Raw genomic sequence first — 25094 nt, forward strand, 5'->3', positions numbered from 1 at the left:
ATTTGATAAACTCATCAGGATATAAGTAAGATAAGAAAGTTTTGCCCTTTTTACTTTATACTGGCAAAGTAAAAATATATATTCCAAGTTAATGGTTCTTTAAATCCTATGTCTATTTTTTGCCACTTGGAGGTGATGGAGGAGAAAGAAGCAGGAAAGTACATATTTGGAAAACATTTAAAATGTTTTTATCCTGAGGAAAACTGTGTACCCATACTTTTTACTCAGTCAGTGCTTCTACTATCTGGAACTATGTATTAATTCATATACTAATAATCTGAAATGAAGGAAGAACTGAACTTTGGCATCGTAAAGTACATATGTTTATCTTTCTGGTAAGCTGAGAAGAACAGTTTTAGACTTTAATGATTTTGCATTTAACCTTTTCTTAATTTGCTTTAAAAAGTCAGATTGATAATTATAAAGCTATATCTTGGTACATAAAAACTTCTAAATGTTCTCCTGCCCTTTTGTGGTAAATTATGGCATGATTTGTAACTGTTCAATATCATAAGAGATTTCTAGGAGAATTTGCTCCAGCTGTTCTAGTAGAAAAATTAATCTAGATCCTTCCAATCTGGTAGTTTGTTTTACTTTGATTCATTAGAACTTTACCTTTGGGATGTGGGGTGGGAAGGTCTAGTGTGAATCTTCGTCTCACATAGGATAATGGAGATGGAGTCTGTTATTCTGTCTCTGTGGAGAAAGGTGGTGTGACTTTGGGAAGATTTTTTTTTTTCTTTGCTCTGGTGGGTATGACTTTGGGAAGATTTTTTGAGTTTAAGGTGAGTGCAAATAGAGTTTCTTGAAGTTTCTTTAGCAAATGTCAGCATGTTCATTTATTCCTTTAGTTGCTCCAGTCCAAGCTTAGCTTCCCAGGCAACTCCTGTGTGGGAAAATATTAATTTATGAGAAGACTCAAGCCTTCTAGTACTAAGTAGAAATTATTGGAATATGTTTCCTAAATCTTTCTGGTGCTTTGTCACATATTACGTGTAACATGGATGGTCCCTAAATTTGAAAAATTATTTTGATCTATCTCACAGTACCTGTTAGATTATTGCTACTTTCAATATCTTTTCCAATTATAAGTGTATTTGATTTGTTATATAGTAAAGTAGTGTTGTGACTGGAACAGAAGCCTTCAATGTGATTGTAAATTGTGATTTCTCTACAGTTCTAAGAACATTAGAAAAGAAGAGAAAATGTTGGAGCATGACTAACTAGAAAATTGAGCAATATGATATTCAGCTGATTATTTTAAAGTTAAGTAACTTTTTCTCCTTTACGTTTTTCTGTTTGTATTCCTAGGTAGCAGACAAATGATAATAAGAGTTCTGGAATTGCTTGCAGAGGATATGACACTTATTGGTGAAGCAATTTCAACAGATATCTGGGATGACAGCAGCCTTTTTGGTATAGATATGGTGAGAATCAATGTTTTCTTTGGGATATAGAGAATAGCATTTTTTTTAAAGATTTTTGTTCTTTTCAGCTGGTTTCATTGTCTCATTAGTGTTCAAAATCTTTTTTCTTTTTGACTCAATATGTCCCATGCTTATTGTATAAATAGCCTGGAACAGGCCTATTTTTCCAAAAGTTCTGGTTACTGCTAATAGGGGAAGGTATATTAAGACCAAAACCAGGCCATTAGAAGTGGTTATAGCTACTGTGATATCATTCTTTCCTTTCAGGAACATTTAAGAAATACATATTTTTAAAGATCATGAATTTATATTGTTATTTTTTTATTTTAAATTTGTATTTCTTATCCTTGCGCTTGCTTGTAGAAAGTCTTTGTTCCTAGCAGTATCAGCATAATTACTTATTAGCTTTGACCTTAAACATACATAAGATAGTTTCGGAACAGCAGTATTGACATTACTATGAACAACTCTACTAAAAAGTTCAAGATTTCCTGGCAGTTCTTTTTGACATAGACTAATTTCATTAAGGATATACACTCAAAATACTGTGCCGTAAAGCTACCGTTACCAATTCAGCATACAATTAGATTTGTTTTCATTTGTTTCACTATTGGGAATTGTTTTTTCTTCATGAAAATGTAGCTCAGGGATGCCTCCCTCCCATTCAGTTACCTTGAAGATGTTTTCCTTATTGGTAGTCATTTTTATTTTCTGGCTATTTTTTTCTATTTTTATTTTATTTTTGCAAATGTAAGCAACTAAGTATGTAGATTCCTATCCTCTCCCCTTCCTGCATAAAAGGTGGTATGTTATGTACACTGTTTTGCACCCCGTTTTTGTAACTGAAGAATACGTCTTACATGCATAGAGTAGTAGGTATGGGGATTATTCCCGATCTATCTAGACGTGAGATTTTCTCATTCTTTTTTATAGGTAGCAAACGCTTCGTTGTGTATTTGTTAACCCAGTCTCTTGGTGGATGTTGTTAATATAAAGTATGTACAATGAATAATGTGTTTATGCTGTTTCATAAATGTACAGGTGTGTCTCTAGGGTAGATTTATTTAAGTGGGCGTCCTCTTTTTCTAAAAAACTTGTTTGGCGTCAGCGGTACATGTGCAGCTTTGTCATGTCGGTAAACTGTGTGTCGTGGGGCTTTGGTGTGCAGATTATTTTGTCATCCAGGTCACATGCATAGTACCCGATAGGTAATTTTTCTGATCCTCCTCCCGCTCTCCACCCTCGAGTAATCCCTGGTGTCTGTTGTTCCCCTCTTTGTGTCCATGTGTTCTCATTGTTTAGCTCCCACTTATGAGTGAGAATATGCAGTATTTGGTTTTCTGTTCCTGGATTAGTTTGCATAGGATAATGCACCTCCATCCATGTTGCTGCAAAGGATATGATCTCATGCATTTTTTGGCTGCATAGTATTCATTGGTGTATTTGTACCACATTTTCCTTAATCAGTCTGCCATTGACAGGCATTTAGGTTGATTCCATGTCTTTGCTATTGTGAATAGTGCTGCAGTGAACATACACATGCGTGTGTCTTTATGGTAGAATGACCTCAAGTGATCTGCCCACATCGGCCTCCCAAAGTGCTGGGATTACAGGTGTGAGCCACTGTGCCCGGCTGAGCCATGTTGTTTATGTAGCAGAACAGCAGTTCCTCCCTTCGCATCATAGATAGGTTTTCGTAAACTGTGACTTTAAGCCAACTGACTTCTAACAAACCCAGTTATTTTTTCTCATCAGCACTTAGTTAAATGGCATGGAACTTGTAACGCTGTTTCGTTAAAGTCAGTTTCCAAGAACCTGTTGAATATGTTAAGTGACAGCTTACTGTAGTTTATTCATTTTATTTCTGAGTAGTATTACATTGTGTGGACTTGCCACAATTTGTTTATCCATTCACGTGTTGGACATTTGGGTTGTTTCTAGATATTACAAATAACATTCCTGTGGAGATTCCAGTTGTTCCACATCTTCAACATCTATTATGTGCAGTTGTTTTTTTTTCCTTTTTTTTTTGCGGGGGGAGACGGCATTCTGATAGATGTGCAGTGGTATCTTATTGGGTTTTAATTTGCATTTCCCTAGTGACTGATGATATTGAGCATCTTTTGTAATTTTTAGAGAGCAAGTCTAGGTCTTTTTAAAACACTTATTCTTAAGTATTTTATTCTTTTCAATGCCATTCTGAATGAAAATTTAAAAAATTTTTGGGTTGTTCATTGTTAGTATATAGAAATACAATTGAGTTTTGTGTATTGATTGTCTATTTGGTGGCCTTGTTGAAAGTTTTGATCGTGAATGATTATTGTATTTTGCCAAACCTTTTTTTGGTCTCTATTGAGATGATCATTTAGCTTTTTGAAGAGCAGAAATACTTAATTTTGATGAGGTTCAGTTTCTTAATTTTTCTTTTATGGATCATACTTTTGATATTTTACCTAACAAATCTTTGCCTAACCTGGGATACAAAGAATGTTTCCTATGCTTTCTTTTAGAATTATTACATAATGTTTTAGGTTTTATATCTTTGATTTTGAGTTGATCTTTGTATATAGTACAAGGTAAGGAATCAACTTTTTTTTTTTTTATGGGTATACAATTATTTTCTCAGCACTATTTGTTCAAATGCCTATCCTTTCTTTCCTGAATTCCTTACCAACTAACTCTATATGGGTTTACTTCTGGACTCGGTTTTCCCTTATGATGCCAACATCCAACTAACTTAACTATTGTAGCTTATAGTGAAGGCCTATAGTGTAGCTATAGTGAAGCTTACTGTAAGTCTTGAAATAAGGTAATGTAAGTCCTTCAACTTTGTTCTTGTTTTTCAAAGTTGTTTTGGCTATTTTAGGTCCTCTGTATTTTCAACATCAATCAAATTTGTCAATTTCTACAAAAAAAAAAAAAAGCCTGTTGTGGTTTTGAATGGAATTGAGTTGAATTTGTAGATGATTCAGGAAAAATTGACATCTTAATAGTATTGAGTCTTCTGATCCATGAATACCATATATATGCCTTCACTTGTTTAGCTCTTTATTTTTATTTTTTTTTGACGTGGAGTCTCATTCTGTCACCCAGACTGGAGTGCAGTGGCATGATCTCGGCTCACTGCAATGTCCGCCTCCTGGGTTCAAGTGACTCTCACTACAGCTTCAGCCTCCCAAGTAGCTGAGATTACAGGCATGCGCCACCATGCCCAGCTAATTTTTTTGTATTTTTAGTAGAGACAGGGTTTCACCATGTTGGCCAGGCTGGTCTTGAACTCCTGACCTCAAGTGATCGACCTGCCTCGGCCTCCCAGAGTGCTGGGACTACAGGCATGAGCCACTGTGCCCAGCCTTATTTAGCTCTTTAATTTGTCTCTGCAATGTTTTGAAGTTGTCAGTGTATAGGTCTTCTACGTCTGAGTATTTCAGTTTTGGGTCTTGTCCTCTGGCTGGGTTTTCTCTTTATGGATCTTAATATTTGATATGTGTAGTAATTTCTGATTGGATGCTGGACCTTTTCAATATTACTATGCTGAGTGTCTTGATTTTTTATTTTGCCCTTTTAGAAGCACTTTGGGAGGGTTCGGAAGCACTTTGGGAGACCAACATGGGAGCATTACTTGAAGCCAGGAGCTTGAGATGAGCCTGGGCAACAAAGCAAGACCTTATCTCTTAAAAAATTAGTAACATTAGCTGGGCATGGAGGTGCATACCTATAGTTCCAGCTATTTGGAAAGCCGAGGCAGGAGGATCACTTGAACCCAGAAGTTAGAGGCTGACAGGTAGGTTATGTTACTTGTAGAGCAGTTTCATTTTCTCAAGACTTTAAAAAATTTGGTAGAGTGGGTCTAAAATAGTGGTTTTCTACTGGGGGTAATTTTGCTCCCCAGAGGATGTTTAGCGATGTTGGGAGCCACTTTTGATTGTCACACCTGGAATGGTGCTACTGGCTTCTAGTAAATAGAAACCAGAACAGCTCTCCACAGATAAGAATTTTTTGGCTCAAGATGTCAAAAAACCTTGAGGAAGTGTTGAGATTGAGAAACCCTGATCTAGAAGAACCTTTGCTTGGGGTTAAACTCTGCTCCTGAGGTGTGATCCTTGGGACCTCTATTGAATGTTCAAAGTGATTATTGATGCTGTCTACTCTGCCTGGCTAAAGATTGAGTTTTGTTGTCTTGTGTGAGCCCTGGGACTTGTTCAATTTAAATCTCAGTAATCATCTTTGGCCTATATTTACAGAGTATCTACGTATAATATAAGCCACCTAATGTCAGCATGGACTAGATGGAAACTTGTTTAGGTCTCTGAAACTCTTTCTTTGCATAGCTCTCCCACAATTCCTAACCATGTCAGCTTCCACAAGCATCTTCGTCTCCTAACGTCATTGAGACTGTCAGACTCTTTGGATTTCTCTTGCCTGTGTTTGCTGTACAGTAATTGTTTTCAGGTATAGTAGGACTGTCATTGCTTATTTTCCTTCTCTGTGGCATCATAGTCCTGCACTGTCTACTGTGCCACTTTCTAGTTGATTTCTGGTGAAGAACAGGAGAAGTCCTTGTTATTATTTCATGGCCAGAATTGGAAGTTTTACATAAATTTTTAAATTAGGCCATTTAAGCAACTGGTGTATCTGTGAGTTATTAGGGGCTTAAATGTACATTTATCTAGAGTGAAAATTCTGGATCAACTTTAGAATAATCATTCCAAGTGTGGAGAGATCAGGATACCTTGGTTTTTGCTGTTTGTATTTCAGTGGAGTAGATAATTTTAGAAAATATGGCATTAAATTTTATTTTTTTGCAAGAAATGTTTTGATAAGTAATATTTTGCATGAGTAATCAACACGTGTACAGTAGTAGCCTTAGGAATGTTATATTACAACATAATATTTAAGAGATCTATGGAATACCAGAGTATGTCTCCATGTAACTGGAAACCATATCTTTTTTAACATTTCAAAATATCATAAATCATTTGTCATTTTATATCTTTCATTTTGAAATTGTCATCTGATAACCTTGCCTTCCTTGAAGATTTGGCATTCTGTGTCTTCTGTTAATGTGAATTCCTAATGTCTGGTCTTCCTTCCTCTCCCTTTCTTCCCTCGCCTCTCCCTCCCTCCCTTCCCTTTTGCTGCCTTGTCAGGGCAGTAGAATCAAAATTTGTTACTCATAAAAGTATATATTGAGTCTTACAGTTATCAGGTTTTTTTCTCTTTATGCTATTTTGATGTAAGTCGGGCTGTATTTAATTAAAACATTGTTACAGGCTGTCTGAAATCCTTGTGAACAGAGGTCTGAACATAAAGTACAGATATTTACATAGTAACAATACCCATGTAAGAAAGAAACCCAAACTTGTATTTTTTTCATAACATGAGCCTCTTTTTTTTTTTTTTTTTTTGAGACGCAGTCTCGCAGTCTCGCTCTGTCGCCCGGGCTGGAGTGCAATGTCGCAATCTCGGCTCACTGCAAGCTCCGCCTCCCGGGTTCACGCCATTCTCCTGCCTCAGACTCCCGAGTAGCTGGGACTACAGGTGCCCACCACCACGCCCGGCTAATTTTTTTGTATTTTTAATAGAGACGGGGTTTCACCATGTTAGCCAGGATGGTCTCGAATTCCTGACCTCGTGATCCGCCCACCTCGGCCTCCGAAAGTGCTGGGATTACAGGCTTGAGCCACCGCGCCCGGCAAGCCTCTTAAAAAGGGAAACAAATTGCATGTTTTAAAATGGGTATATTTTCAAGTCTTTAGTTTTCAGATAATAGTTCTGAATCTTGGTGTCTCTTTAGTCCTTAAGGTTATCACACTATTTTGTAGTACTTTTAGGAGATTTTTCACATATTGAAGGTTTTCTACAAGTAAATTTTTCCTTTGAAGTGTGAGGAATGCTTTATCAGTTGTTTCTGAAATTAACTTAAATTTTCTTGGCCAGAACATTTATCTGTAAAAGTTAGTCATTCACTTTTAACTTTTGGCTGCTGGTACTTTATGATTCAATGAATTATTTTTACTTTAAAGGTTAATTCTGTTGTACAAGTGCCAGTTGGTATGTTAGAAATGCTAAATAAAACAGAAGTACTTGAAATTATATTTGATTTACTTTTACTTATTTAAAAAGAATAAATGTCTCTTTTCTTTGGCTATATTTTAAAAGAAGCAAACAAAATATCTTAATGTTCATACTTTTGCCAATTTTCAAAAGAAAGACAGAAGCAGTATTTTTGTTGAGTCATTAAAGGAACGAAATAATAAATGTTGCTATCAATTTAGAAATTAAGTACCTGAGGATATATAATCAAATCTCTAGGTGTTTCCACACAGTGCTGATGTCAGTAGCATCAATCGTGTCTGGAACTTTGTAACTCAGCATGGAAGGGAATTTCAGTTTCCCCCCTTAATTGAATACTTTTATATTACTTCAAGTAAATAAAAGAAAAAATATTTTCACCAAAATTAGTTATGCTGACCTAAAGTATGTCATGTGTCATTCCCCCTAGTCCTCCATCATCAAATCAGGTCTGTTTTTTCCTTATTTACATGCTAAGTTAGGTTCCGCATGCAAGGAGGAAGTAGCCTTCACCTCCTACCAGATAACCTAGACTCTTAGGTCTATATTCTGTTTCTTTTCTGCATTTCTTCTGTGTCATTCCTGTCATTGCAGTCATTGGAAAGCAGTCTTTTCATCTTTATGACTCACTGCTTCTATATTCCCATCTGACCTGCTGTGAACTGGTAACTTCAACATCAAGGCATGTTGGTAGAATTCTAGAATGTTAATAGGACTTCAGGATGGGCTAAGAGGATTGTGAAAGAAACCAAAGATAAGGGCTTTGTATCCAGTAAGGGCTCATTAAGGATATTTGGACCAGATTGTGAATTGATAACTGGGGTAATGGGATCTCTAATTACATAGACCTTCCCTGCTGCTGCCACCATTCCAAAGACAGTTATTTTAACTCACATTTCCTGATTGCCTATTATTAATATATGCTAGGCACTTGGGGTATCAAATAAGATGTAGTGCTTTTTATGCCCGTGGGTGATAGATACTTTTAATGTGACATTAGTAAAACAGATAAGCATACAGGAATAACACTTAAACTAAGGTAGTTTAAATAAAACACTATATATCAGACACTAAGCACTATTTATGAAGTCTTTTAATTATCATGCCTTCAGAGGAAAGGCAGGACTACTCAGCACCATGTCAAAAAACGCCTACCAGCAGACCCTCATTTATCGCACCAGTCTCTCTCCACTATCTGCACCTCACATTTCATGCTCTAGGTGCTTGTGTTCCATCTACCACCAGCCCCATCCTTTATCTCCGATCAGAACTATCCACGCCTCTTTGTCATGGCTCATGGTTCATTCTCACTCTCCGCCAGATTAAAAAAAAAAAAAAAGTTACTTTATTTGGTTGGCCAAATCCTACTTATAATTTAAAACTTAGTTCATTCAGATCTACAAAAAGCCCTCACTGAGGCCAGGCACAGTGGCTCACGCCTGTAATCCCAGCACTTTGAGAGGCTGAGGCAGGAGGATCTCTTGAGCCCAGGAATTTGAGACCAGCCTGGCCAACATGGCGCAACCCAGCCTCTGCTAAAAATACAAAAATTAGCCGGGAGTGCTGGTACATGCCTGTAATCCTAGCTACTTGGGAGGCTGAGGCACAAGAATTGCTTGAACCTGGGAGGCGGAGGTTGCAGTGAGTCAAGATCACACCACTGCCCTCCAGCCTGGGCAACACAGTGAGACTCTAAGTCTGGGGAAGAAAAAAAAAAGCCCTCACTGACATCCCAAGTTCATAGCTCATAGTGTTTTCAAAGCATCATTGGCAACAAAACATAATGGCTATAAATACAAAACCTCAAGTAACCCTGAAAAATAAATTGTGCCTCAGTTATGTAGTTTTACTTTTGTATTTGGCTTATTTGGCTTATTTTATTTTATGTTTTAAAGATTTACCCATGTTGTAGCATGTGTCAGAATTTAATTCCTTTTGAATGCTCAACACCCTTTTTTTCTTTTCTTTTCTTTTCTTTTTTTTTTGAGATGGAGTCTTGCTCTGTTGCCCAGGCTGGAGTACAGTGGTACAATCTTGGCTCACTGCAACCTCTGCCTCCCGGGTTCAGGTGATTCTCCTGCCTCAGCCTCCTGAGTAGCTGGGATTACAGGCACGTCCCACCACGCCCAGCTACTTTTTGTATTTTTGGTAGAGACGGGGTTTCACCATGTTGGTCAGGCTGGTCTTGAACTCCTGACCTCGTGATGTGCCTGCCTCGGCTTCTCAAAGCGCTGAGATTAGAGGCATGAGCCATTGTGCCCAGCCTCCTTTTCTTGTATGTATATACAACATACCACATTTTGTTTCTGCATTTATTGGTCATTGGCCACTTTGATTGTTTCCACCTTTTGGCAGTTGTGAATGGTGCTGCTGTTAACCTGGGTGTGTATACATCTCTCTTTGAGACCCTGCTTTCAGTTCTTTTGGGTATATACCCAGAAGTGGATCATATGATAATTCTGTGGTTTTTGAGGAACTGCCCATTATGGTTTCCACAGTGGCTGCACCATTTTACATTCCCTCCAGCAATGCACCAGGGTTCCAAGTTTTCCATATCCTTGCCAACGGCTTGTGATTTTTGGGCCTCATACCTTTTAGTTCCCTGTATAGTCATCCTTGAATTGAAAAAATTCTGGTATATTAGATTTTTGTTGTTAGTTTGCAGGTATTTCTCATTCTTATTTTCATACGTTTTCAATGGAAAATTAAAGTAAGTACTTCAGTTTTTTTTTTTTTTTCCTGTCTTACTGAGGGTGTCCTTTTACCCGCTAGTTTATGGGGGCATATCAGTATATCTGGGATATACTTTGTCTATATTGATGTGACTTACAAGTCAGTCTATTATGCGTAGGTTCTTCTTCATATTTAATGTGTACCTTTTTAGTTTAAAAGATACGATTTCTCTTGAAGTAGTAGATTATTTAAATTTATGATGGCATAACATTTTCCACTTGAAACCTTATCTAAAGAGAGTTTATACAATTTGATATTTAACTGCTTTTTAATTATTTGACTTTCCTTGATTCATTTCTTTAGAAATGTTGGTATCAGTTTGAGGACAGGGATTATCATGTCTCTTGTACTAATGCATTTTTTTTTCCCATTATGCCTGCCACTGTGTTAGGCGTATAGTAAGCATAAGAAATACTTGACGAGGGGTTTATGCGTTAATTGTTCCACATTGGAACAATTAAGCACTAGAAACTAGGAGGAATTTATGGTTCATTTACCTTTTGTATTTTATTGTTTATACTTATTCATTGTTAGTTAAGATTCATCATATTAAATACTTACAGATTATTGTATTTTTAAAATGTAGGTGGTTTGTTGATCATTCTTTTGTGCTTTTTAAATTATGTCAGCAGGTATTGGTAATTCTCAGAGAGAGGAATAAATTTTGTTTTGGTTTCTTTTCCTATTTAATGATAATGATAATATTTTAATCTGTTCTCCATGGCTTTTGTACACTGGCCCGTAAAATTGGTTGTTTTCTTCTGTTTCGTGTTGTGTAAATGTTTTCAGAAAGAGAAACTGCTCCTGGTGTTGGGAGCCCTTGGAGAAACCATGTGCTACCATAAAAGTAGTATCAGTTTGGAGCAACCAGAGGTGATGCTTGTGCACCACAGAATGGCCTTTATCAGCATTTCCCTGTTTGCAGTTCGATTGCTACAAATGCTTCTCCCTGTTGAAAAGGTAAGGCAGGCAATGCCGCTCATTTGGAATTTACTGACTATTCTAAATAAATGCTCTGTTGTAAATTGCTGCTGCTCTTTTCATGGTGTGAAGGTATTGTGCTTTAGGCCATTTTCAAAATAAGTGTAACAGATTATATGGGAAATGTAGAAATTGAGAAATGGCTAACATTTTGAACAATTTTGACAAAACATTTGATGGGAAATTATTTTTTATCTTGCTGTTGTTTTTATTGCATATGTTTTACTGCAGTCTGTACATTTGTTTGTTTATTCCTTGTTCATTCAGTGAATAATTTATTGATTGCCCACAGTGGGCTAGCAGTATTACTTGCTGGATGTAAAACTGAATAGGTTAGAATTATTCCCTGGCCTTATAGAACTTAGTTTTGTAAAAGACAAGACTTGCTGTTATCTGTACATATACATATACGTATATGTATTCATATAGAAGACATAATCTCTTCCCTCAAGTGATCCCACAGTTATTAAAGAAATGAAACCAAATAAGTCAAACAATAACATATAGATGTATATGTTATTTGGTCTCATTTCTTTAATAACTTTGGGATCACTTGAGGGAAGAGATTATGTCTTCTATACGAATACATTTTTCTGTACATATATACATATATAATTGGTACACTTGATGTATCTTTTAATTGATTGGAGGGCATTGAAAGCCTACTGATCTTATCTCTGCAGTGTGTGTCTTGGTTCTTACCATTAATATCAAGAGTAGCCTTTCCTTCTCTTCAGCTAGGTACATGTTGTCAGAGTTCTCTACTTATTCACTATTTCCCAAGTTCCTTGACACGTAGAATACAAACAATAGTTCCATTACTGCTTCAGAAATTATTTTGTAGTTAGCATATCTTAATGTCCTGGAACCTTTTCTTTTTCTTGTTTTATCTATTAAAAATAGTGTTAGCAGTGCTTTAGTTTCTAAGTGTTGATGAAGTTGATTTCTGAGGACTCTCCTATTGTATTTGTTGTATTTCATGTAAATTACTGGTATGTGGTGTATTTTAGTAACTTAAGGGAATTTTTTTTTTTTTTTTGGTCACATGTGTTTCTCTTTCCTTTCTGCCAGCAACTTAATTGCTTAATATTTTTATTTTAGCACCTGATCAAAAGAATTTCAGAAGATATCTTTGGTAGGATTAAATATCCTGGTTTTTATTTGATTCACCTAGTTAATATTTGGTAACTTGTTTTATGTCTAAACATATTTGTAGTTTGAGTTATGTAATATATGATTTCATACCTTAATATGTCTTTTGAAAGTTGTTATTTTGATTAACATGTTGCTTTAGGTGTCTTTCACAAAGCTGCATTTCTGCCCATGATAGCAATAAACTATCTTTTGTGCTAGTCTTTATTCTAGTACTTTTTTTTTTTCCTACTTTTCTATTTTACCTAGCCCTTTCTTTTCTTTGGTGTTTTCAGTTTTTAACTTTTACTCAGAAAATAAGATGTTGATTTAAAAAACATTTTGATGTATGAAGAATAAAAATTCATTCATAATTTCAAGTTAGTTTTGAGGCTTTTTTCTTTTCTGCTTTAAGTCCAATTGACAGCATCCATAAAAATTATTTATTTTTAATTTTTTGTTTTTGTTTTTGTTTTTGAGACAGTCTCACTCTGTCACTCAGGTTGGAGTACGGTGGCACTTTTTTGGCTCACTGCAACCTCCACCTTCCAGGTTTAAGTGATTCTACTTCCTCCGCCTCCCAAGTAGCTGGGTTTACAGGTGTGAGCCACCACACTCAGCTAATTTTTGTATTTCTTTAGTAGAAACGGGGTTTTGCCATGTTGGCCAGGCTGATCTTGAACTCCTGACCTCAGGTGATCCACCCACCTCCGCCTCCCAAAGTGCTAGGAGTATTGGCGTGAGCCACTGTACCAGCCTATTGATTCTTCTTTTTTTTAAAAAACCATTTCTTATTATCTAATATACATTTTCTGTGTAACTAAACACTTCATAAATTTTAATGGCTGCTGCTAATATTTTACCAGAAAGATGTTTTATGATTTCCACAGGGACTCCAGAAATTAAGCTTTTATGTTTCTTTTTTTCTTTTTTTGGTATTTTGATAAATAACACTATGTCGAATTGCTACTTACACATGTTTACTCGTATTTTGGATTCTTATATTCCTAATAAGGGCATTACTAGATCAAAGGCTGAATGCTTAAACATGTGCTTTTATTATAAGCATAAGTTAAAAATATTATAGTTTCACAAGTTTTATTGTTTTTAGCTAAAGAATGGATAAAAAGAGTAGTACATGGAAAAGATAATTGTGAGAATATATGGCAGGGAAATTATTAAAAAGAAGCACTTTTTGAAAGTGCCCAAGGCTGGTATCTCTTCTGTGTGTTTGCTAATTGCAGTTTCTGAAATTGTGCACTGTTAGTTTAATCAGAACACTTAAATTTTTAAATTATTTTTAAAATGCTATGGGGAAAAATACATTAAATCTGTAAAGGCTTTTTTTTTTTTTTAAAACTTTCATATACATTCCGAAAAGTACATAGTTCTGTGCTTTTTCTACTTAAGTGAATGTATCTGTCTTTAAAAAGTGACCAACCTCATAACAGAAAATAGAATGTTACCAGCATTCCAAAGGCCCCTTCCCATCTGTTACCTCTCCCTCTTTCTCTGAGCCACACTGCTTTCTGACTTCAGTCACTGTAGATCAGTTGGCCTGTTTTGAATGTTGTTTAAATGAAATTATAAAGTAGGTACTCTCTCAACTCCTTTTCGAGGTTCATAACTATTGTTGCTTATAGCATTAATTTAACTTTTATTACAAAATATTCCATTGTATGAAGTCTGTTAAAGGTGATTTTAATATGTGTAAATATTTCTTTAAAATATTCTGACTGACTGTATTTTTAAATGTGAGGTTATCTCTGAATTTGAATGTTAGTGGTAAAAGTATCTCAGATCATTCAGACATCAGTATTTTGTGGTGTTCTTGTTACAAAGACAAAGGAGTGGCACACTAAAATGCAGGTGTGGGAGAAATTATGAAAACGAGAAAACGATTCCTTATGCCTCTTTGTTGCCCTTAGTTATTAAACATTTGCGGCTTTGTTTCCTAGAATTCTGTAGAGCATATAGTCCAAACTCTTATTTTCTTTTATTTTTGAGACAGAGTCTCGCTCTGTTGCCAGGCTGGAGTTCAGTGGCGTGATCTCCGCTCACTGCAGCCTCCGCCTCCTGGGTTCAAGCGATTCTCCTGCCTCAGCCTCCTGAATAGCTGGGATTGCAGGTGCCCTCCACCACTCCCAGCTAATTTTTGTATTTTTAGTAGAGCTGGGGTTTCACCATGTTGGCCAGGATGGTCTCAATCTCTTGACCTCGTGTTCTGCCTGCCTTGGCCTCCCAAAGTGCAGGGATTATAGGCGTAAGCCACGGCGCCTGGCCCAAAGTCCATTTTCTAAGTATCACTTATATACACAATGTGTTATCAGGTGATCCAGGAAAACAATACATTTTAAATACAGTATTTTGCTTTAAGGAAAATAACATCACTTGTGTTACTTTTAATTTCTAACTTGTATTCACTAGTCATTATGTTTCTGCAGTCCTTTTTTGTTTTGAAGAGTAACAATTTTTCAAGGCATAAGCATTAAGAATGGAAAAATTCCAGTCTCTTAAGACAGGAGTTGAATTTAAAATATGGGTGTCTTCCTTAATATTATATAACTGAAAAATTAGTGGTGCTACAATTGCTTGTTATTAAGTATTGCAAATGATCAATCTATCTATGGGTTGAAGTATTGATGGAAAACTTATCCTATCAGTTGCATCATGTAGTTTATTTTTGGTTGTATTTTTTCATCAAGTGCTTATTTGGACCAGAACCAAAATAGAAATCAATAATTTTACTTAGTGCTAGAATAATGTAAAGTTAATTTTCCATGCTTTTTTTTTTTTTTTTTAAAGAAAAGGTAGTTATTGTATTGTTTCCATTTTTAAAAACAAATCAATATCTAATTTTTGGTAGTTATTTTAAATATATAGCTTGGAACTTTATTAAAACTACTTTGATCATTGTGGGAGATTGTAATTAAGGTATTTGTTTTTAGATGATTATATTTGTTTTGATTAATTGGCTAAGTACTTTAAAGTGAGATCTAAACAAGAATGTTATTTCATTGCTGTTAAATTTCTTCTTTGGTTTATATAAATGTAAGGTTCTGCTGCCCTCTGTCTGTTGCTAGCCCACTAACAATTGAAGTAGAATTTGGACTCTGCCTTTAAAGTGGTTTTTTTGAGTTGCCACTGACCAAATAGGTAATTTGAATGTTGGAAAATAAATATGAATCTATGTAGAGATTTCCTAAGTTTGACAAAATGTCCTGTTTTGAAACTGATATTTGTTGATTTTAAATGATTTTGGAGAATGCTCACGTATAGGTTAAAATGATACGTTGGTAATCTTGTGACAAATATTGTGGTTGGTAAAACAAATGAAGGTAATTTCGTTTGGGGAAACATCTGGGAAGTAAGAGGTAAAAGTACTAGCCCTGTTCTGGAAGCAGAAGCACAGAGCATCCTAGGAACTGCTGTTACTCTTCCTTAGCTACTGATGCTCACCGAGGGTAAGGAAGAACGCCATTCTCCTGCCTCAGCCTCCCGAGTAGCTGGGACTACAGGCACCCGCCACCTCACCCGGCTAGTTTTTTGTATTTTTTAGTAGAGACGGGGTTTTACCATGTGAGCCAGGATGGTCTTGATCTCCTGACCTTGTGATCCGCCTGTCTCGGCCTCCCAAAGTGCTGGGATTACAGGCTTGAGCCACCGCGCCCGGCCTAACACAAGGTCTTTAGCTTTTCAGGGAGTTGTATAAAAAGATCTAATGACCTGGTGAAGCCAGTTGAGTGACTGAGAGCAGTGCTTTTCAAACGGTAATGTGCAAACATATCACTTAGAGATATTCTTAATCACATCTTGCATATTCTGATTTATCAGGTAAAGGGTAGGGCCTGAGAGCTGGCATTTCTAACAAACTCATAGAATTATGCCATGGCTGCTGAGTGGCTAGGTTTAGAGGAAACATTTATAGCCCCTCCTCCCAATGTACATGAGATGATGTTGCTGATTATTTTTTATCTAATGGGGTGATGGATTTAAATTGAAACATCTTCACTTTTAGTTCCAATGCCATGTGACTAATGCTTATATATGCAGTACAGCTATCTTAGATCGGGGGTGTAAATTGTGATTAGTCCATTGGGCCATGTAAGGATTAGCCGATGACATTAGTATGAGACTTTGAGTTGTTGAGATAGCAAGAGTTTTAAATACGAGTACGCAGGGTGAAATGTTGGAATTTCTTTGTGGTGAAGCGAGAACAGGAAATTAATATTTATTGAGTGCTACATGCCATATACTCTGCTTAATGCTTGTTTAATTCTCACAGCAGCTATTATTTTTCTGACTAGAGTCAGAACTCTCTTAAACTAGAATGTGGTGCCTTTAGAGTTAGATCCACTAGGATTTACTCTCTTAGCACAGTACCCAACTCACTAAATCGCCTTTGCTAATTTCTCCTCATCTTCCTAACTCTTTAGGAGTAGAACCCTGGGACTGACTGTAGCCCTCAAGAAATACATCCCATTTGTGATTATTAAATGCCATCTGTTTGTTGATGCCTTCCAAATTTATACTTCCAGAGCAGACATATAACCTGAACTCTGAACTTGTCTATACCCAGTGTCCTTTTTGATGTCTTCACTTGGATGACAATAAATGTCTCCAACTGAACATGTCCCAAACTTCATTCTTTGCTTCCCCTTCCAAATATGTTCTTCCTATATAGTCTTGCCTGTCTCAGTAAATGGCAACTTCGTTGTGCAAGTTGATCGTTGATCAGGCAAAAACCTTAGGAGTCATCCTTGATTCCTTTCTTTTGCTCATATGTAGATATAATCCCTGAGCAAAATTTGTCATTTCTCCCTTGAATACCTATACAGAATCTGAAATACCTGAGTTAAGCCCACCATTCTGTCGTGCCTGGATTGCTGCAGTAAAGTCCTCTGTCTCTTAGCTTCCACTTTTGCACATTATCATCTGTTCTCTACAGACCAGTTTTGATACTTGTTTAAAATGTTCCAGTGGCTTCCAGCAGAGGACAAGTCCTTCTGATGACCCAAAGCCTTAACTCATCTGGCCCACCTCTCCTTTCTGACTCCATCCCTCAGAACCAGCTACACTGGCTTCCTTGCTACCAAATATAGCTTTTGTAATTGCTCTTCCCCCTTCTATAAATGCTTTCCCTCAGATAGTCACATGGCTCCTGACCCTTCCGGGGCTCTACTTAAATGTCACCTTATTAGCGAGGCCTTCCCCTACTACTTCGGAGAAGTAGCATTTCCCTGCCTCCACTCCACATTACTTCTCTGTTCCTCTCCATCTTTCCCATCCTGTTTTAAAACACTTCTTAGCCACACCTAACATCTTAGGAAGTTTATTGATTTACGCTCTACTTTCTTCAGTGGGATGTGAGCTTCATGCAGGCGGAGGTTTTATTTTGCTCTCTGCTGGGTTCCCAGGACTGGAGAGGTGCCTGGTGTGTAGTAGAGGAGCACAGTAAGGCCCAATTAATATTCGCTGAGCGAGTGAGTCATAGGTGAGCAGGTCACTGAGTTTCTCTTTTTCCTCCTCCCCCCACCCCAAAAAAGGATAGTTCTTCACAGAATAATGACATTTCTCTTTACTTTCTAATAGCTGCTGTTTTACTAACCTGGAGGTTTGTCGTGTCTGTGTAATCTAAAATTTTGATTTTTGTCGTTTCTGATCTTCATTTAGCAACTATATTCATTTAAAGGTATTATCGTTTAGCTGATTCAGCTTTTAGACTTTCAGGTAGTTAATGATTATCCTTGAAATAGGTTATCCATGAAATAAATCACGACCAAACCCACTTTTGTAAAGGCAGCATTTCAACCGTAATACTGAGCCTTGTCAAGTGATTTTCTCTGAACATCGAATTTTTAGTCCTTTTTATTTCTTTAATTTATATTTATAATCCTGTCACAAAACTAGAACCATTTTTTAAAAAACCATAGTTCTTTCAGTTTTAAATCTATTGATTTAAGGTTATAATGTGTATAATATTTCATTTGGGCAAATTGATTTTATACTAATTAAGGGGCTATCTTCTGTGAATATTTTAGAACTGTTTAAAATATTATATTGAATTTCCGCTATCCCCTCTAAAAGACAAAACCAAAGAAAAAAATCCATTTCTGTTCAAATCAATCTGTAGCTATACTTGATTTCATGTTATTAATATGTCATTAATAAGCTCTGTCATGTTCAGCTATGGGATGGCTGAACATCTTCAGTTTAATGGGTTACTGTGGAGATTTGTGTACATGTACAGAAAATACTTAGAGAAAAAGGCCTCATGCCTTAGTTCAATAGCAGAGGTATATACAAGGTGTAGGGCTCAGGGAGAGAAGAAGTTGGTTTGGGGAAGAAGATAGTTAGTATCCTGGTCTTTGAGGAAGAGTTGGTATTTGGACTTCAGACATTTTGTATTGAGCAAAGACAAAGAGGTAGAGGTAAATAATGTGTTGGGAAATGGGATTTTCTTTGGAAAAAGCTTCAGTTTTTTGACAAAGAATTGCAAAAAAAGGAAATTGGATTAGATTAAGACTATAACCCACCATGTTTCTCTAAAATAAGTTTTTTTTTAAACAAAGTTTTAATTTTTTTTTTTTTAATTCTTCAAGGCAAGCGAGTTTTTACCAGAGCCTATGTCAACAGCATTATTTCTCCTTTCTTTGGACATGCCTGTTTCTTTGGAATATCCAAATATTCATGAAGCTGTTGTGGCCTATTTGGAACAGCTGAATTCTGAAAACTACAGTATTTATAAACGAACTGCAGAGGCTGTTTATTCAATTGAATGCACCTGTAACTTCCTGTCTGATATTGAGAAGGAGGTAAAAATTTTGATTTTGATTAATATCTCTTTCAAATCCCTTTGACATATTTAGAAAATTTAATCTATACTTTTCAAATTGATGGACATATAATTGAATTGTCACAGGAGGGATACATTATTCCTGAGTGGGTCAGTTATAAATAACCTGTTATTTAACAGGTTAAAGTAAGGATATGATTTGTATAGAAGTAAAACAAAGACTTTAGATTAATTAATGATGTATATTCCTAATATCAGTGATTTGCAAAAAAGCAGTGGTTATTACAAATGTCTTGATGTTTAATATTGAGTACCTCTATGAAGTGACTTACTGATATGAAATGAATGACAGTTGATGTAACTAGAATTATAAGGGCTATTTTAGTGCTTGTAGACATGTTTTTGCCTTAATATTTTATAGATACTTACATATAAAGCCTGATTTTTAAAAAATATTAAGTACAGTAATGAACTACATTGTTTATAATGTGTTAGGATGACTTTACGGCAGTGTTACAGCAATAATTATGTGTCAGTATTTATCCCTTTTAAAAATACTGTTAGAATATTAGTATGTTATCAATGAAAGGGTTAATGGCTCTTAGAGGCAGACATTGATACAATAGTTGTTTCTTGTTTGAAAATAAGGACATGGATCCTGAAGATCTTGAGGAATTAGGGATAAAATTCTTATTCATTTTGGCGCCTACAGTAGAATGTATCTGAACCTATTTATTTTCTTTGAAATTTTTTAAATTTTTATTTTGACAGCCTCCTCTGTTGCCTAGGCTACAGTCTTGATCTCTTGGGCTCCAGCAATCCATCTGCCTCAGCCTCCCAAGCAGCTAGTACTATAGGCATATGCTACCACACCTGGCTAATTTTTAAACTGTTTTATAGAGATGAGGTCTCATTGTGTTGCCCAGGCTGGTCTTGAACTCCTGGCCTCAAGCCGTTCTCCTACCTTGGTCTCCCAAAATTCTAGGATTAAAGGTGTTAACCACTGTGCCTGGCCTTGAACCTGATATTTATAATTTTTCTTATTTACTGCTATAGTTTATTTTTTTTCTTTTCCTTTTGCCACATGTTAGTACCCCTGGCTTCTTGTTTTGAATTGTGTCTTTAAGTTGAAGTATTTCTGTGGCTTTTTTTTTTTTTTTGAGACGAAGTCTCACTCTGTTTCCCAGGCTGGAGTGCAGTGGTGCAGTCTTGGCTCACTGCAACCTCCGCCTCCCACCGGAGCCTCCCAAGTAGCTGGGATTACAGGCGCGTGCCACCACAACCAGCTGATTTTTTGTATTTTTAGTAGAGACGGAGTTTCGCCATGTTGGCCAGGCTAGTCTTGAACTCCTGATCTGACTCAAGTGATCTGCCCGCCTCGGCCTCCCCAAGTGCTGGGACTACAGGTGTGAGCCACTGTGTCTGGCCTCTGTGGCATTTTGCGTGGTCAGTTAATCACACATGTTGAATGTCCTGTATGTTCCTAGTGGTCAGGCTGTTACAAGAGGCAGGTTTATAATAAATACATTAGCCCTACTTTTATTAGGGGAGGTAGAGCTACAAAGAAGTAATCAACGAACCAGGCAGTTTGATTGTAACTTTAAGCTTACTCAGAGTTAAATAATAGAAAGTCTCATGTAGCATTTAGCTAGGGAATTTTCGTACATTTCTCCACCTAGGCTGACATTTTTAGGTTGCTTGATGAGCAAGTGGACATAAACAGATGTAAACAATCTCATGGTCTCGGAATGGTCTAGTTTCTTGAAGCTGCTTAGTTAGCTGTTGAGAATTTTATTGCACATGAACTTGACATTTATTGTTCCATTCTGCTTCTTTTTTAGGGAGAGAAGAATCTCTTAGAATTAGTGGAGCTGGCAGACCAAGCCTTGCGTAGCTTTTCCTATCATCAGCATTTCCCCCTAATAAAGGAAATCATCAGCATTTGTTCAAAGATGTAATATTTTCTTTCTTAATGTGATTATATTATTATTGGACGCTTAGGGTGTGCGTAAACGTAGAAACAGTGAAAGTGAAGCTGACCTTATGTCTTTGTTATTATTATTTTTTAGTTTAATTGCTTTTATACGTGTCTGACTTTTAAAGGGTATATGTACAGCTGCATTAGGAGACTTAACTGTTATTTTCAAGATTAACTTCAAAAATGTCATACCCGCAATCAAAATGAATGATCTTTGGATTTTTATACATTTGTTTTTGGTATCCATCCAGACTATTCACACACATTGTCCATTTATCTTTAAAGTTTTAATTAATAATTTGAGAGTTTTGTAACTTTTATTACTTTGTACTTTTTTCTTGTGTGGATTTTTAGAAAACACTGTGTATTGGTCAATTTATTTTGAGGACATCAGCAAATTTCTGTTTAGAACTTAGTGTCTTTATTGCTTTTGGAAAGAATAAATTCTGTGATGTGATAAACATCAACTGAGTAGGGGATTTTAAAGACATTTTGGGTTTTCAAAAATAGTCTTAAAAACAGAATCTCCTCTGCCCTGAAACAAATAAGTGCTTAGGTGGTAAGTACTTGCTAATATCAGTTATTTTTAATAAGATCTCAGTTTGAGGAATTGGAGTAGGAAGAAATCCCTTCCAGTTAGCTTTGCAGTCTTTTGCTTAGTAACTGACTTGCCTCAGATGTCTTGGTGGTTTTACTTTTTCACCAGCTGGAAATCTGCGCAGGCCAGTCCATTACTACAAGGAGAAAGTCAGAAGGCGCTTCTCCATATGTTGTCTCACCCGTTGCCACAAGTGAAAGCCGAAACTTACCACTGCTGTCTGGAAATCACGAAGGTGAGGTTTTGTTTTTTGTGTGTTTTATTTTTGAGAACAAACAGTAGACTCTCTTGTTATGCCTTCAAACTTAAATTACTTGACCTGTTGCATGAGATATAAGAACTATATCCCATAAAAATAGATGATAATTACTAGTCAATTCTGGAAAATTTGTACTATTACATTCTCTTAACTTAGTAAGTCCAGCAATTTGAATTGCTTTATTTGAAGTTTTATTAAGAATTACATTTATGCTGTATTAGTGATGGAAAAATTATAAGGAAAATTGATTTCCAGGTATTCAAAAGTGATTTCTACACCCAGGAAACCTTGTAGGTTGTTATTGCCTAGATTTTATGGTTTTATTTCTGTTTTCTTGATGTTATTTTTTATTTTTCTTTTCTTTTGAAACATTTATATTTCTGTCTTCTTAAATGATAAAATATGTAGGCATAGAATATTAAATATTTCAATATTGAAAAGAACACTGTACATAGGGCAGTATTTAAAAGTGTATGTATTCCTATGTACTCTTGAAGGTGTCCTTTTGTATTTAACACTCTTGTAAGTACTGTTTGGTTATAATAAGTATATTTATAAAAATTTATAAATTTATTTTATAAAAATTTATTTATAAATTTATTTTATAAAAATTTATTTATAAATTTATTTTATAAAAATTTATAAAAAATTTTGCCATTTTTACTTCTGATTCATTTTTATTCAAAGAAAAATACCAGTTATAGAGGAAGCTTCTTTGCTTTCTCTTCTCCCACCAACATAGCCTAGCCACTCTTACACAGCTGGTGTATCTTCTTCCCATCCAGTTGGTGTACGTTATTTATAAAGCTGTATCTTTAATAAATAATATGGAGAATTTTATATACAGCATGATTAGCATATATAGCAGGATTTGAGATTTACCTAGTTCATTCACCTTAATTGCTATTAAGTTTGAATATGCTTCCTTTTATTAATTGATAAATATTTAGGTTCAGTCTCCTTTTAATTGAAGTAAGTTTTTCAATATTTTCAGTGACAGTCTGTGACTGTGTACATATGTTTGCAAATGTCATGATTTCACTTTATTTTGAATAGTAATTTGACTGCATATAAAATACAGGTTGACTGCTAGTTTTTAATTAGTACTTTGCCAGTATTGGTTAATTCTTACTAGGCTTCTATCATTGTTGAGAAGTGTGATATCAGTTAATTATAATTTCTTTTAATTTTTTTTCTCTAGTTTGTTTTAAAATATTTTCCTTTTCTATGGTGCCCTGCGGTTTCATTAAAATGTGTCTCCATGCATACATGATTTTCCATTTATCTTGCTTAGGACTTTTTGCTTTGAACACTCAATCTGCCTTTACTTCTGTATAATTCCTGGTCATGCTTATTTTGAATATTGCTTTTCTCTTTATCCTTGCTGTTTTCTCCAAGTGGAACTCTTTTTAGACCTGTGTTAGACCTTCTTAGTTTACCCTTTGTGTCTTTTAAGCCTTCTTTCATATTTTCCATATGTTTTTAGGTTTTATTTGGGTAGAATTTCTCAGTGGTTTCCTTTCAGAACTCTAATTCTTTCCTCAGCTTTGTCTAATTTCCTTTTTTTTGATGGTGAGATATATAACGTAAAATTTATTTTAGGCCAGGTGTGGTGGCTCATGCCAGTAATCCCAGCATTTGGGAAGGCCAAGGCAGGAGGATCACTGGAGCCCAGGAGTTTGAGACCAGCCTAGGCAACATAGGGAAATCCCATCTCTACAAAAAAAAAAAAAAAAAGTAGCTGGGCATGGTGGCATGTGCCTGTAGTCCCAACTACTTGGGAGGCTGAGGCAGGAGGATTGCTTGAGCCTGGGAGGTCGAGGTTACAGTAAGTTGTGATCATGCCACTGCACTCCAGCCTAGGCAACAGGGTGAGACTTCATTTCTGGGGGAAAAAAAAAAAAAAAGAAAAACAATTTACCATTTTAACTATGTTTAAGTGTACAATTCAGTGGCATAAGTACATTCATATTGTTGTACCATCATCGCCATTACCCATCTCCCAAAGTGAAACTTTATAGTCATTAAACAGTAATTCCTCATTTTCCCCTTCTCCCAGCTCCTGACAGCCACCTTTCTACTTTCTGTCTCTATGAATTTGGCGTCCCTGGGCAACTCATATAAGTGGAATCATACAGCATTTGTCTTTTTGTTACTGGCTTATTTCACTTTATATAATGTTCTCAAAGCTCATCCATTTTGTAACATATTTCATTCCAATCAACATTTCATTCCTTTTTAAAAATAATAATCTAATGTCTGTATAATTGAACACCCCAATTCTGGAAATCCAAAATCCAAAAGGCTCTGCAATCTGACACTTTTTGAGTGCTGAAATGTCACTTAAAGGAAATGCACATTGGAGCATTTCCGGTTCTGAATTTTCAGATTAGGGATGCTCAACTGGAAATTATAATGCAGATATTAAGAAATCTAAATAATTTCAAAATCTGAAAGACGTCTCGTCCCAAGCACTTCAGATAAGGACACTCATCCTATACTACATTTTGTTGATCCATTCATCCATTGATGGGCATTTGGGTTGTTTCCATCTTTTTGTAATTGTGTATATACCCAGGTGGAATTGGTAGATCACATGGTAATTCTGTATTTAATTTTTGAGGAATTGCCATACTGTTGTCCACAGTGGCTGTACTATTTTATGTTCCCACCAGCAGTGTCCAAGGATTCCAGTTTCTCTGCATCCTTGGCTATACTTATTTTCTGGATTTTTTTTTTTTTTTTGAGATGGAGTTTCGCTCTGTCACCAGGCTGGAGTGCAGTGGCATGATCTTGGCTCACTGCAACCTCCGCCTCTCTGGTTCAAGTGATTCTCCTGCCTCAGCCTCCCGAGTAGCTGGGACTACAGGTGTGCATCACCATGCCCAGCTAATTTCTGTATTTTTAGTAGAGACGGGGTTTTACCATGTTAGCTAGGATGGTCTTGATCTCTTGACCTCATGATCTGCCTGCCTCGGCCTCCCAAAGTGCTGGGATTACAAATGTGAGCCACTGCACCTGGCCTTTTTTTTTTTTTTTTTTTTTAATAGTAACCATCCTAATGGGTGCAAAGTCATTTCCCATCATAGTTTTTTTAAAAAATATATTTATCAAGT

At 36.0% G+C, this 25094-nt stretch overlaps 1 protein-coding gene across 1 annotated transcript in view; it reads left to right on the top strand.

Annotated features, from left to right (window-relative positions):
* Positions 1-25094, top strand: part of RTTN (rotatin) — a 202905-nt gene that overhangs the window by 16109 nt on the left and 161702 nt on the right. The window contains exons 10-14 of the mRNA XM_011968360.1: positions 1312-1427; positions 11025-11195; positions 18950-19162; positions 20985-21097; positions 21828-21954. Coding sequence (XP_011823750.1) covers positions 1312-1427; positions 11025-11195; positions 18950-19162; positions 20985-21097; positions 21828-21954 — 740 coding nt within the window. The remainder of the gene's footprint in view (positions 1-1311; positions 1428-11024; positions 11196-18949; positions 19163-20984; positions 21098-21827; positions 21955-25094) is intronic.

Source organism: Mandrillus leucophaeus, unplaced genomic scaffold (assembly GCF_000951045.1).
Source record: "Mandrillus leucophaeus isolate KB7577 unplaced genomic scaffold, Mleu.le_1.0 Scaffold84, whole genome shotgun sequence".
NCBI lineage: Eukaryota > Metazoa > Chordata > Mammalia > Primates > Cercopithecidae > Mandrillus > Mandrillus leucophaeus.